The sequence below is a fragment of the Sciurus carolinensis genome, chromosome 3 (assembly GCF_902686445.1).
Source record: "Sciurus carolinensis chromosome 3, mSciCar1.2, whole genome shotgun sequence".
In the NCBI taxonomy this organism is placed as follows: Eukaryota; Metazoa; Chordata; class Mammalia; order Rodentia; family Sciuridae; genus Sciurus; species Sciurus carolinensis.
In genome coordinates, this window is record NC_062215.1 from 115,945,627 (window position 1) to 115,958,746 (window position 13,120).

A 13,120-nucleotide genomic window follows, 5' to 3' on the forward strand; every position below is an offset into this window, starting at 1 on the left:
AGAGGGTAGTTGGGAGGGGGAAATGAATGATAATACCAAATCCTGTACTGCTGATCTCTCTAGGGAAACTCATTTGTTCAAGCCTTCTTTTCCTTGATATCCATGAAAGTTCTCAGTTGCAATTACTACTTGATGCTGTTCTGCTAATAAGTAGTGCTACTAATTATTAGGAGCCTTAGTGTATCAGATTCATTATAGATTTTATATATTTCCTCATTTAATTTTTAGAACCTGAGGCAGGCTATTTTCCTTTTATACTTCTTTATGGATGAGAAACCTGAGGTTCAGAGAGCTTATGTAACGAAAGAGGAAACATCTAAGTGGCTGAGTGAAATTCAGATTCGGACTGGCCTGACCTCACATTCATGTTCTTGACTGCTACACTACACTGCTTAGCAACAGGATTTCTCTTTGCTAAATTCTACATGTGTATGACTGTTATCTTATTTAGCTTATCTGTTCCTCATTATTTAGCACCTTCTATGATAGAACATCTAGTTTCATCTGTTAACCTGATAGAGACAAGATTATTTTTTCTTATGGAGACATTCTCTCTTAGATATGGAAGGCATCATAATACAATAAATAGGCATGGGCTTTGAATTTGACTAAAACAGGATGGAATAATCCAGATTCTTATACTTTTTCTGTGATCTCAGGCACACCATTTAATCTAAGATCCATCTTCCTCACCTGAAAACTGAAAATACTATTTCTCTGGAGAGTTGAGAGAGAATTAAGACACAAAGCAAAAAAAAAAAAAGCCCTAGAATAGCATCTAAAAAATGGCAGGCGGGGGGGGGGGGGTGAGCGGGGGGAAGAAAAAGAAATTTAAAGGTTAAAGACTGCTTAAAATAAAAATAAAACTGCCATTTTACATTTTATAGATAACCAAACCAATTTGGGAATTTCTTGCTGGAAGAATAGATGCTATAATTTCTCTAACCAATTTCCAGGATTCTAGCATTCAATGAGAGAAATTCACTGGAGTTACTAAAGGTATTCTGTTACATGTGACTTCTGCTATAGTCATCAATGGCTGTTGCAACAAAATCTCATATGCTGGTGACCTATTAACAGAATTTGACTGCTCACAGTTCTGCGGGCTGGGAGTTGGAGATCAGGGTCCCAGCAGTCAAGATCTGGTAAGGGCCCTTTTCTGCATTGCATATGACCAATTTCTTGTATCTTCACAGGGTGAAAAGAGAGCTAGAGACTCTCTAGAATCTCTTTCATAAAGGCACTCTTCCCATTCATGATGGCTCCACCTTCATGAACTAATTACCTCCCAATGGTTGCAACATCTGACACCATCACTTTAACACATGAATTTGGGCAGACACAAAATTCAGTCCTTAGTGATATCCTTAACAGTGTCTATTTGTGGTTGGGCTCAGTGATAGACCCACTTGCCTAGCATTGATGAGCACTCCCCCACCTCCAGGGTCTGACCTCCAGCACAGCAAAAACAGACAATATCCATTTAGGCTGAAAGATTATTTTTCCCTCAAATTAGGGAGAAAGAGATAATATTCCATAGTTCCAAATCTTCAGAAAGGATAATAATGACTGTATCCTAGCATCATGAAAATCAATTATAATAAGACATGTAAAACTATTTTAGCAGATATGAAATGTTTCATAAATGTTATTATTAAACAGTTTCATGAAATGCCAAAAAGAAAAGGAAGGTGAAAAAGGAATGAAACAGGCATAACAGTGTGCAACTATAGTTCCAGCTACTTGGAAGTCTGAAGCAGGAGGACTTTTGAGCCTAAAAGTTTAAGTCAGCTTGGTGACACAATGAGATCCCATCTTTTAAAAAATAAGTAAATAAAAAATTAAAAAATAAACCAAAAGGTTAAATTTTGTAACATATAATTAGAATTAAATGGATACTGAAAACTGGACAAGTGATCAGAGTCAAGAGAATGTGGTTAGAAATAAATATACTTGGAACATTTAAAGAAAAGCAGCAAATGATTTAAAATACCTGTGTTTATTGAAGTGCAAATAAAACTGAAGACTTTGATTACTGCATTTTTAAGGAACTGAAGAAGGTATAGGCAAGAAATTAAAAGTAATGCCAAGGGCTGAGTTCATAATGATCAGGTTAAATTTCACTGCTATCCCAGAGTGCTGTCAGTGTGCTTCTTGAGTTCCTGCTAACCAAAAGCATGTTTTCACCCTCCTCTACTGTACGACACAGGGACTGAAATTATACAAGACTCAGTCTTCTAGGTTAAACTTACATGTTGCTATAAGGGTATGGATTATTTCCTAAGAACACAATGGTACTGAGAGGAGGAAGCATGTGCTCAACAAAGGGGAGAGAAATCCACTCTTCATACTTTTCCAGAAAGATTTTTCTAAGAAACTCTCATTTTCTGCTATCTTACCCTTTAATGCTGCAAACTGCATAGGGAGCTTACCCTTCTTTTGCAAAACTTAAGGTGTATCTTGAGTTCCAAGAACAACGTAAACCATATATTTACAAAAATCTTTATTAAAATGTATTATTTAAATACATATTGTCTTTTTCATAAATTATCTATAAGCCTTTGAAATACAGAATATAACAAAAACATTTTTAACAGAGAACAATGCATCTTTAAATATACTTCCTGAAAGAACTAACACTCCTTAGAAAAGACATAGGATACTAATTAGACTTTAACAAAAATATTTTTTATAGAAATGAGTTATAGTCTATACTACAGAGTTACCAAATCCACACCTAATCAACAGAGAGTCAAACAGATCAGCTCTCATTCAACTCCTCCATTAGAAAATAGCAATTTGACACAGGCTTCTCTTTACATACAGCAGCAGCCTCTGCTGGAGGAAGAAAAGTATGCTTCTATTATAAAGCATTAGCTTGACCTGTTTAGAACTAGAAGAACTCCCTCATTTCCAGTTTAACAAACTAAGCTAAAAAGATTATTTTCAAGGTCTTAAAGATGAGCGGGCCTTATCAAGAATATCCTTTCTGATTTTTGGATAAGTTGGATATGCTTCAAGAACCTGTAAAAAAATATGCAAAAGAACTTGTAATTGACTATTGAGAACGAAGGAGCTATAAAACTTCCTATAAATGAGCATTATGGTTGAAATTTCATTGTACTAATAATACTATGACTACAACACTTTTGAAAGGTGACATCTTAGATGTAGTAGATGACTCACTAATAGATGTTCTCATTAACAGATGAGAATAGGAGAATATGAAAACCACATGTGGAAATTTAACAAAGAAAACTGCTTCCTTAACAGATGAGCTGCAGAAAAACAATTATGTACCAATGATTTAAAACATTTTTGTAATTTAGCTACTCATGGTATTTGATAAACTCCTACAGAGTGATTTTTAAACAGGAGCATCTGTCAGATTTACCTGGAGTGATTTTGAAATATACAGATTTCCAGGCTGACTAAGTACAAGAATGGGGAGATACTAATTTTGCCACTATGGTACTGGGGACTGAACCCAGTGGTGCTCTACCACTAAGCTATATCCCAGTCTTTTAAATATTTCATTTTGAGGCAGGGTCAAGCTGATCTTGAGATCTTCCTGCCTCAGCCTTCTGAGTAGTAGGGACTATAGTTGTGTGCCACCATACTCATGTGAGATATTAATGTTTTAAAAAAGACAACTCCATGAATGATTCCAATGTATAACCTTACATTAATGTATATTCTTAACCTTAATGTGGAACACTGCAAAAGAAGCTCAGTAGTCAAACACAAGCCCAAGGTCAAGTATTTACTACAATGATGCTGATACACAGCCTTCAGATAAGGGACATCAAAAAATCCTTTTCTAAGGAGCTTTTCTTGGAGCTTTATGCAATGTTTAATAAAATGCCTTACACAGAAAATCAGTGGGACAATGTATATGCAAAGGACTCTGGGAATTCTAAAACTCAAATTTGCATATTTGTCATTTTAGTATGCAATGAATTACAGAACTATAATTATATAACTTCTGACTTAGAGAATACCTTTCATCCCTAGTGTATAAACCTGAATTCTCTGAAACGCACAGATTTGCAAGAACTTAACTCAGAACAATGAGCCAGAGAATCTATACTACCTTCAAATATCTTCCAACTTCAGCTTCATTTAACATGTTTCTCCCAATAGCCTGTCTTTGAATTGACACAAACATTTTACGATTTGAGACTCAATAAAAAACACATGTAAACTTTACTATTTTCTAAATTTTGAAAAATGAGAATTTCTCCAGAATATATTTAATAAGTCATTTAACTAGAAGACTACATTCTCTATTTCTATTCTTTCTTTTTTGGGACCAGGAATTGAACCCAGGGGCACTTAACAATGGTTACATTCCCAGTCTCAGCCTCCCAAGGTGCTGAGAATATAGGTGTGCACCACCAGCCTGCCTCTACTTCCATTCTTATATATCTTGAGATCACACTAAAAGTAGGAAGATTTGAATCTACCAAAAAAACAAAAAACAAAAACAAAAAACAAGAAATCTAAATTTGTTTACCTGGTGACATATGTCAATTGCATCCACATATCTTTTTGCTTTTAAATAATTAAATGCCAGTTTGTATCCTGTTAAGAAACACACACATACACAGAATAAAAACCAAACGAAACAAACAAACAAAAAAACAAAAAAACCCATAATGATATGAACATCGCTAGCATTACTTTTTTTTTCCCCCCCTTTGGTGTCTCGTTTTCTGTTTGCTACTCATTAGAGAAGTCCTGATGGAGAAGTGATTGAATACCTTAGAGAGAAGTGATATGATGATAGAAAGTGGAGTGAAATGAAAGAGAGCAAGAAGAAAAGAAAGGAAAGTTAGAAAAAAGGACCATAGTGAACATACTCTGGGGTGAGAAGAGCAACATCCCACAAGCGCTGTTTCCGTTCCTTACTAGAAAAGTCTTATTTATTTCGGGTTCCAGCAGAAACTCATCATAGCTATTCATTTATATGGCGTAGACTCATTTAACACACCGATTCCTAGAGTTTGCATAAGTAAATCAATAATTTACAAAATGAGATAAGTGTTATGAAAGTCAAGATTCAAGTAAAGAGTATAATAAGGCACCTGAACCAGGTAGGAAGAAGTGCCAGGGGATGTTTCAAATCTGAAGGATGAAGCATACACTAAGCAAGGCTGGGAATCTAGAACACTTTCAGGCAGAACAGTGGTAAGACACATAGAAGCCAAATAACCTCAGAGAACATGGTGAGAAAACCATGCTGGTAAGCAATACAGAAGAGGGGGGATTAGTCATCAGATGTTCCACATTAATGATTAGTGAGAATTATTATAATCATTGATACTGGGGAATGAAACTGACCAAATTATGTTGTGTACAAATATGTAACAATGTATCCCACTATTTTATATAACTATAAGGCACTGACAAATTCTGGAGAAAAAAGAAAAAAATGTCAGTCTTTTACTATTGACAAATTTACTGTAGAACGCTTTAAGACATACTTAAACAATTGTTGTTGTTCTGTAAGAATACTAAAAGAATAAGAAAACTAAGGAGGATATAAGATAACTAGCTGTGTACTTGGTAAATAAGATATAAAACAATGTAAAATAATAGATAATCATGAATATATCACTTTACATCTTTGAAAAATGAAGTAGGAAATACAAGTGCTGCTCATGGCTCTAATAAAAAATCAAAACAAATTTATAAAATTTCAAACACATTTAAAAAGAAATTACTGGTTAATATATACACACATACCTTAAATTCACACACACACACACACACACACACACACACACACACACAGTATTGCCACATATGTAAACAAGAAGTTTCACAGAAGTAAACTCAAAGTTATTATCAAAGAATTCTAAAATGGACTACTACATAGTAACATTTAAAAGGAAAACAATTTAAGATGTCACACCGACCATAGTTTACATGGAAATTTAAGTTTTGGTTTTTACCCAAAAACCTGACTAGCCTTGGGGCCTTAGGTAAGTTGCTTGAGCTGTCAGTTTCAAGTTTCCTCATCCATAAAATGGGGAAAACAACTCCTCTTTCTCTTTCTCTTAGTATAATTTTAAAGATCAAATGGTATACTTATTCTAAAATGCTTAAAATCTTTAAGGTACCACAATAAATATTAGCCTTCCTTTTTTCTGTGTAAGCACTAAATTAGAATTACACCGTTTTAATGTTGGAAGAAACTTGATAGATCAAAATAGAAATAAAGGATAAGAAAGAAAAAAGGAACAAGGAAGCTGTACGCTGCAGCTGCATTATACATGTCAAGTACATAAGAACTCAACTATGTGAAATCTGAAAAAAAGAAGAGCATAGAGAACAATGTAGTTGAACATCTCTCAGTTTCTTGTGTCCTTCCTTTTTTCCCTTTTAAAAAATGTGTATTAACATAAGATGCATAACATTTTATGCAAATATGTGTATATAAAATATGACATATATTTCCTCTCTCTCTATATATAAATATGATTACTACAACCAAACAAATCCTATTCATCCTGCTGTTGCCTTTCACAGTGATAATACTCAATTTTGGAATCTATGAAAAGAGCATGAGCACGATTTTAAGGATTTTTGACAACTGAAAAAGTGAAATGCATTGTTCATATGAACAGGTGGTTTGGAGTACTGAACGCAATGCCAATCCTAAGGAAGAACCTAAAGAATGAAAAGAAAGAATTGAGAGAAAACACACTAAAGCAAAGCTGGAAGAACTAATAAAAATCATCCACAAAACATGATGCTGTGAAAAAGGGAGTGAGTTGGATTCTCCGTATTTTGTTTTCCAAGAAACAGAATTATATAAGTAATTTTACTGCTGGATACATTCCCTCATTGAATAAAGTGTCAAAATTACATATATTTGGTGCTGGGGTTGTAGTTCAGTGGTACAGCATTTGTCTGGCATGTGTGAGGCACTGGGTTTCATTCTCTGCACTGCATATAAATAAACAAAATAAAATAAAATAAGGTTCACTGACAACTAAAAAAACATTTTGAAAAATTACATATTTCCCTCCTGATGTCTTCTGTTATCCATTCATCATATAATAGTGTATTATTCAGATAGAGCACTAATTTCCAGAATCCATAAAGAACTCAAAAAAACACACCAAGAATACAAATAATCCAATCAACAAATGAGCTGAGGAAATGAAGACACTTCACAGAAGATCTACAAGCAATCAACAGATATATGAAAAAATGTTCAACATCTCTAGTAATAAGAAAAATGCAAATCAAAACTACCCTAAGATTCCATCTCACCCCAATTAGAATGGCGATTATCAAAAACACAAGCAACAATAGTTGTTGGCGAGGATGTGGGGAAAAAGGTACGCTCATACATTGCTGGTGGGGTTGCAAATTAGTGCAGCCACTCTGGAAAGCAGTATGGAGATTCCTCAGAAAGCTTGGAATGGAACCACCATTTGACCCAGCTATCCCACTCCTTGGCCTATACCCAAAGGACTTAAAATCAACATACTACAGAGATACAGCCATATCAATGTTCATAGCTGCTCAATTCACAATAGCCAGATTGTGGAACCAACCTAGATGTCCTTCAATTGATGAATGAATAAATAAACTGTGGTATATATACACAATGGAATATTATTCAGCCATAAAGAATGATAAAATTATGGCATTTGCAGGCAAATGGATGAAACTGGAGAATATCATGCTAAGTGAGATAAGCCAATCTCAAAAAAACCAAAGGACGAATGATCTCACTGATAAGTAGATGATGACACATAATGGGGGGTGGGAGGGGGGCAAGAATGGAGGAAGGAAGGACTATATAGAGGGAAAAGAGGGGTGGGAGGGGTCGGGGGGAAAGGGAAAAAATAACAGAATGAATCAAACAACATTGCCCTATGTAAATTTATGATTACACATATGGTATGCCTTTACCCCATGTACAAACAGAGAAACAACTTGTATCCCATTGTTTACAATAAAAAATAAAAAGAATGATATAGTTGATGAATATTTATCAGCATGGAAAGACATTCACAAAATATTTCAAAGTAATAAAAACAGGTCACAAAATTGTAGGCTCAGAATGATTCTGTTTTTGAAAGGGTAACTGGTTATTTTGGAAGATGGAATTATGAGCAACTTTTACTTCTCCCTCTTTTGCTTACCTGTATTAAAAAAATCAATAGCAAATGTTTATTGTTTTGAAATTAAAGCAAATATATTTTAATAAAAAAATTACATATATTTTAAGGATGTTTAAAAAGTTTTCATTTTGCAAGTTGATTATCCCATAAGATATATAATACCTGGGAATAAAATATACTGTAACAATCATTAGTCTGTGCTTTATATAAATCTAATAAGAACAGATTCCAGAAAAAACACAAAGTGAAGGAAGACCTGAACTGATGGCAGTTTATGTGAAGATGACAAGACCAAAAATTAAGACATTGTGACAAAGCTGCCCAAAACACTGATGCATGTTGGGTTGAATTAGCAGTTAGAAAATGTCTACAGAAACAAAATATGCCTTCATCATACCACAACTATACAAATCACATTTGAGAACGTGTTCTTCTATGACACAAGTCAGAGGGACATGTACAAATCAAACAGTATTTTCCATACCACATGGCCATGGAACCCATCCCTTACATCTCACTACTTCTACTTCTTTTTTTAAAGTAAATATCAAAATTTCAAAGTGTTTCAAAGAACAATTTTGTTAACACTATTTTAGAACTTCCAAGGGACAGAAACAAGGAGGGTAAAAGACTTAAAACCAAGTCTCAGGATGATTGGACAAATAACTGACCATGGTGTGGAGAGGAGACTTAGAAGAGACATGATGAAGTTTCCAACTGAAGGGCAATTACAGGTTAGAGAGAAAGGATTCTGGAATTACTCCAGAGAATGGATTTGGACAGTTTTAATGAAACATATTCCAGGTCATTAAGAACAAGAGGAGAAGCATGTGTTAAGCTTTCTCAGAGTACAGGGTTTAGTTAGTCACTAAGTTTATTACAGATACTGCCCATGATAGACTATCATTCCTCAAGTTAACACTGTACAAATGCTGGAGCTAAATATGTTTCTCAGAAGAAAAACAACACTATGGTCAAATAACTGGGGGAAATATGGTACTTCTGTGATATCTGTTACAATGAACATGCATGCTTAAAGGCTTTGAGAATAACTATAGTCAAGAAACTTGGGTGTCTTGATTGAATGCAATGTTTGCCTAACTTATTTGATAATGGAACAATTTTTCCCTACAGCATTACCATTTTCAAAATAGCGAAGAGTGAAAGAGAAAAGGGCAAAATTAGATATCCTCTAAGGAGACTAAGAACAAGTTTGGACCTCAGGAAATTCCACTTATCTAGTTATTTGTAGATAATAATTTATTATGAATGCAAAATATATTCTCTTCTCAGAAAGGTTGACAATGAAAGTTGGCTCTTAGTAAATTTTGTTGTGAAAAAAAAATCAATTACTCTTAAATGAAGATATAAAAATAAAATACAGTTTTCCTATGAAAATCTAGTATCTATATTTGTAAACTCACCTACTGCTGGATTTGTCTGATTGCCATGTTTCCATGCTATCTCATAATTTAAGGCAGCATCTGTATATCCTTGTTCTTTTTCCATAATATATCCCATGTATTCATAAGCTTTGCAGCAAGACTAAAGAAAAATGGAAGATGCATCAATAGATTAAACCTGATACCACTAAGATTTAATGGGATATTTATGAGTGTAGAGATCAATCATATGGCACATAAAACAATATGTTTTCAGCCTCAACTATGCAATCAAATTATGTAACTTGATGATATTCTGATGCCAAATCCCCGTCCCAAGTCTTTCAGAATGAATATTTAAAAACAGAATCAGAAAGGTATGCCACGGTATATGCATTTTATGCATATACATGTACATTATTCATTATAAATAATTTCAATACATGCAAATGCAGAAATAAGAGTATAATGAACTCCATGAACCCATAACTTACTTTAGGAAATTGACATGACTAATATTGGCTCAACTCTATCCCACATACTTGTGCTTCTATATTATCAGGGGAGAAAACCCTCAGATATTATATCATTTCACATATACATGTTAGTATACCCTTCTATAAAACAAGGGCTTTCTTTAACATAACCATGTTTCATGACACATGATAATTAGGGTAGCAACTCTTAATCACCATATAGTTAGTCAGTATTCAAATTACAAACTGTCTCAATATAATTTTTAAAACAATTTGTAGTTTGTTAAATGATCCGAAAAAAGTTTACGTACTGAGACTAGGTGAAGTGTTCTTTTATTTAATTAATTAATTTATTTATTTTTTGATCTGTAGGTATCTGTTCCTATGTCACTGATACTTGCTGGAAATTATAATCAGATCTAAAGATTTGATTTGAGTATTTTATTTATATAGCAAATGGATTTACTTTAATTATAATTTCCTGACTTTAATAACAGAAATTTCATCAATATTCTTATTAAAACCCTAACCCATTAAGAATATATGTAAAAATATGAAAATAAGGATGTACTCTTTCTCTTTTTATTGAGACTCCACTTTAGCTTGGCATAGCCCAGTTAGATTCTGTCCATTTAACATTTTGATATTTTGATTTTTTATTTGCTCTTTAAAAATTGAATAAAATTATTATTTACCTTGATTACTAAGTATTTTTCTTATCTCATCCTAGTTCTGTCATAAATGTTGTGTTTGTTCATCCTGAGGCACAGAATATCTGATTATCCCTTTTCATGTGATATTATCCACTCATAAATTTACCAGGGTTTAAAATGGTGATATTCTATCAGTCCTCCTCCATTTGTTAGCTGAAAATGTCTATCATGAGAAATGTCTCCTTATCTACTGTTTGGTAACCCAATGATTGATATCTATATATATCTCATACACACACATACACACACACACACACACACACACACACATATCTCTCCAATTATATTTTTCTTTTTTATTTACATGAAGGCATGGATTGAAACTATATTTGATGTGTTTCAATCCACTGCATTAAGCATTCCTATTGGTACTTAAAGCACCCAACTCTGGCTCCTGGGCATGTCTTTGAGTTGGTTTTAAGTCCCTGACATCAACCTTGATAGCATCCTTATCATCTGGTATAACAAGATGATCTAGTGTCACCTTGTAACACCTGCCACATATCTGGATGACTTCCATTTTAATGATATAATCCAAGGTTTCTAAGCGTTAGTTTCTGAATCTCATAATTCAAATATACATATGTCTAATCAGCATGGCTAAACAAAGTTTCTTAAGTAGCTATCATGTTCAGTTGTGCAAGCTATTACTAGTAGGATTCCAGCAAACAAATTTATCTGAATCGAAAACTTTAATTCCCAAACAACCTTGCTTAACCCTAAACTAGGCATATGAGGTTCACCTCTTCTGTACTTTTTATATTTTGAAAGCTTATTAATGAGCATTTTCTGTTTTCAAGGCTGATTTAACTTAAAAATGATATAAATGATTATTTAGAATTATTTATAAGTTGATAAATGTGTAAATATTTTAGATGTTTAAGTTCCTAAGAAAATATCTTACTAGTGCTAGATAATCACAACTCCTCTATGAAAAATAAATGTTCCATTTCATAACCTCATTCGCTTGAAGAGAATAAAACAGATTTATGGTGATTAAAATTTTGAAGTAATTGGTAGGAATTTGTGAAGATAAATATCCTTATGTTTCTAAGCTAAGTTCAATTATTTTTCAGCAAATAACATAAATCTAAACTTTATATAACTGTTGAGACATTCTCATCTTTTTTGTGTGATTAAACTCTAAAATGTTAGTGAAAAACTTCATATTCTATAGACTTGAAGATTTTTAATTTTATATCTAAAGATAAGGACTTTTTATTTAATTGAATCAAAAGGTGACAAGACTTGGCCCCACTAGAAATTATACATAGTGGATTCTAATACTGTGGAAATGACATGCAGCTGCAGCAAATTCATCATGAGTATTTCTTAATAGGAGGGACATATTCTCACAATTAATGTTCTGCAATTTTCATTAGTTCTTGGATGAGATGGGTAATCACAGGCAAATGCTTGACATTCCAAAAACATTTTGTGTAAGTAGGGCATCACCACAGCTGAAATGTGAAACTGCATAAATCTCTTTTTCCCCTTTACTTTTCAAGGGCCAAAGGCTTCTTTTTTATTAATAATGTTTATTTCCTGACTGTGGTAACAATCAACATTTGATATTCAAAAAATACTCGAGAGTCAACAGAAATGGACCAATACTATAGTATGCAACAAAGGTCAACAATTATTTTTCACTCTTTGATCACCTACTCTATTATGACGCAGGCACCGTTTTAATAGTTCTTCTGCCATGTCATATTTTGCTGACTGAATATAAATATCAGCAAGTAGCAGCCAACTCTTCTCAAAATCCTCAGCATCAATAGGATTCCATGTCATTTTTGCAATTCGCTTCAAGTGGTTTCTAGCTTTTGGAATCTGTTTTAAGATCATATGAGCTATTGCCATTCCCAAGAGTGCTGGAAGATTATCCTTCTGTAAGAAAACAAAACATTAGACTGCTAGATACAAAACATAAATATCCTTCGTTTAAAGGAAAAACATATAGGAAGCAGGAAGTGCTATACAGAACTGGTCCGTAGATTCTATTTCCAGTTCCATCCCAGATAACTGTGATTATCATTACTATTTAATACATCAAGTAATCACAAGCTACTAGGAAAAAACTTCATCAGGCACTGTGTAATGGAAATAATTCAGTATCTACTATGCAGATGCCGAAATCTCACAATTCCAGAAACCAGTTCGAGTTGATTTTTAATAGAATTGACTAGCTATTTTGGTGTTGTATTGAAACAGAAAAAGATAAAACCCTTGAAATATAATATGTACTGAGAAGTTTTTATTTCAGATTTAACATTTGTCTCCTTAATTCTTTAACTTGTTAAACAGGAATAAGAAAAAATTTTACATAGAAGTGATAGTTTATCTATCTTGACTTCTATTATTTTTTTCCTTCCTTTCTGGTACTAAAAAACATCCCTCTTGTC

General features: G+C 33.3%; 1 protein-coding gene across 3 annotated transcripts in view; it reads right to left on the reverse strand.

Annotated features, from left to right (window-relative positions):
* Positions 1–2,507: 2,507 nt before the first annotated feature.
* Ttc21b (tetratricopeptide repeat domain 21B) overlaps positions 2,508–13,120 on the reverse strand; it is a 66,157-nt gene continuing 55,544 nt past the window's right edge. Inside the window, exons 26-29 of one of the 3 annotated variants that reach the window (XM_047545642.1) lie at positions 12,381–12,605; positions 9,569–9,689; positions 4,517–4,584; positions 2,508–3,024 (exon numbers count right to left, since the gene is read on the reverse strand). In XM_047545642.1, the coding sequence (XP_047401598.1) occupies positions 2,947–3,024; positions 4,517–4,584; positions 9,569–9,689; positions 12,381–12,605 (492 nt within the window). In that variant the 3' untranslated portion in view covers positions 2,508–2,946. Of the gene's footprint in view, positions 3,025–3,046; positions 4,149–4,516; positions 4,585–9,568; positions 9,690–12,380; positions 12,606–13,120 lie in introns of those variants that run through there. The other 2 variants (XM_047545643.1, XR_007107764.1) reach the window with 2 other exon arrangements.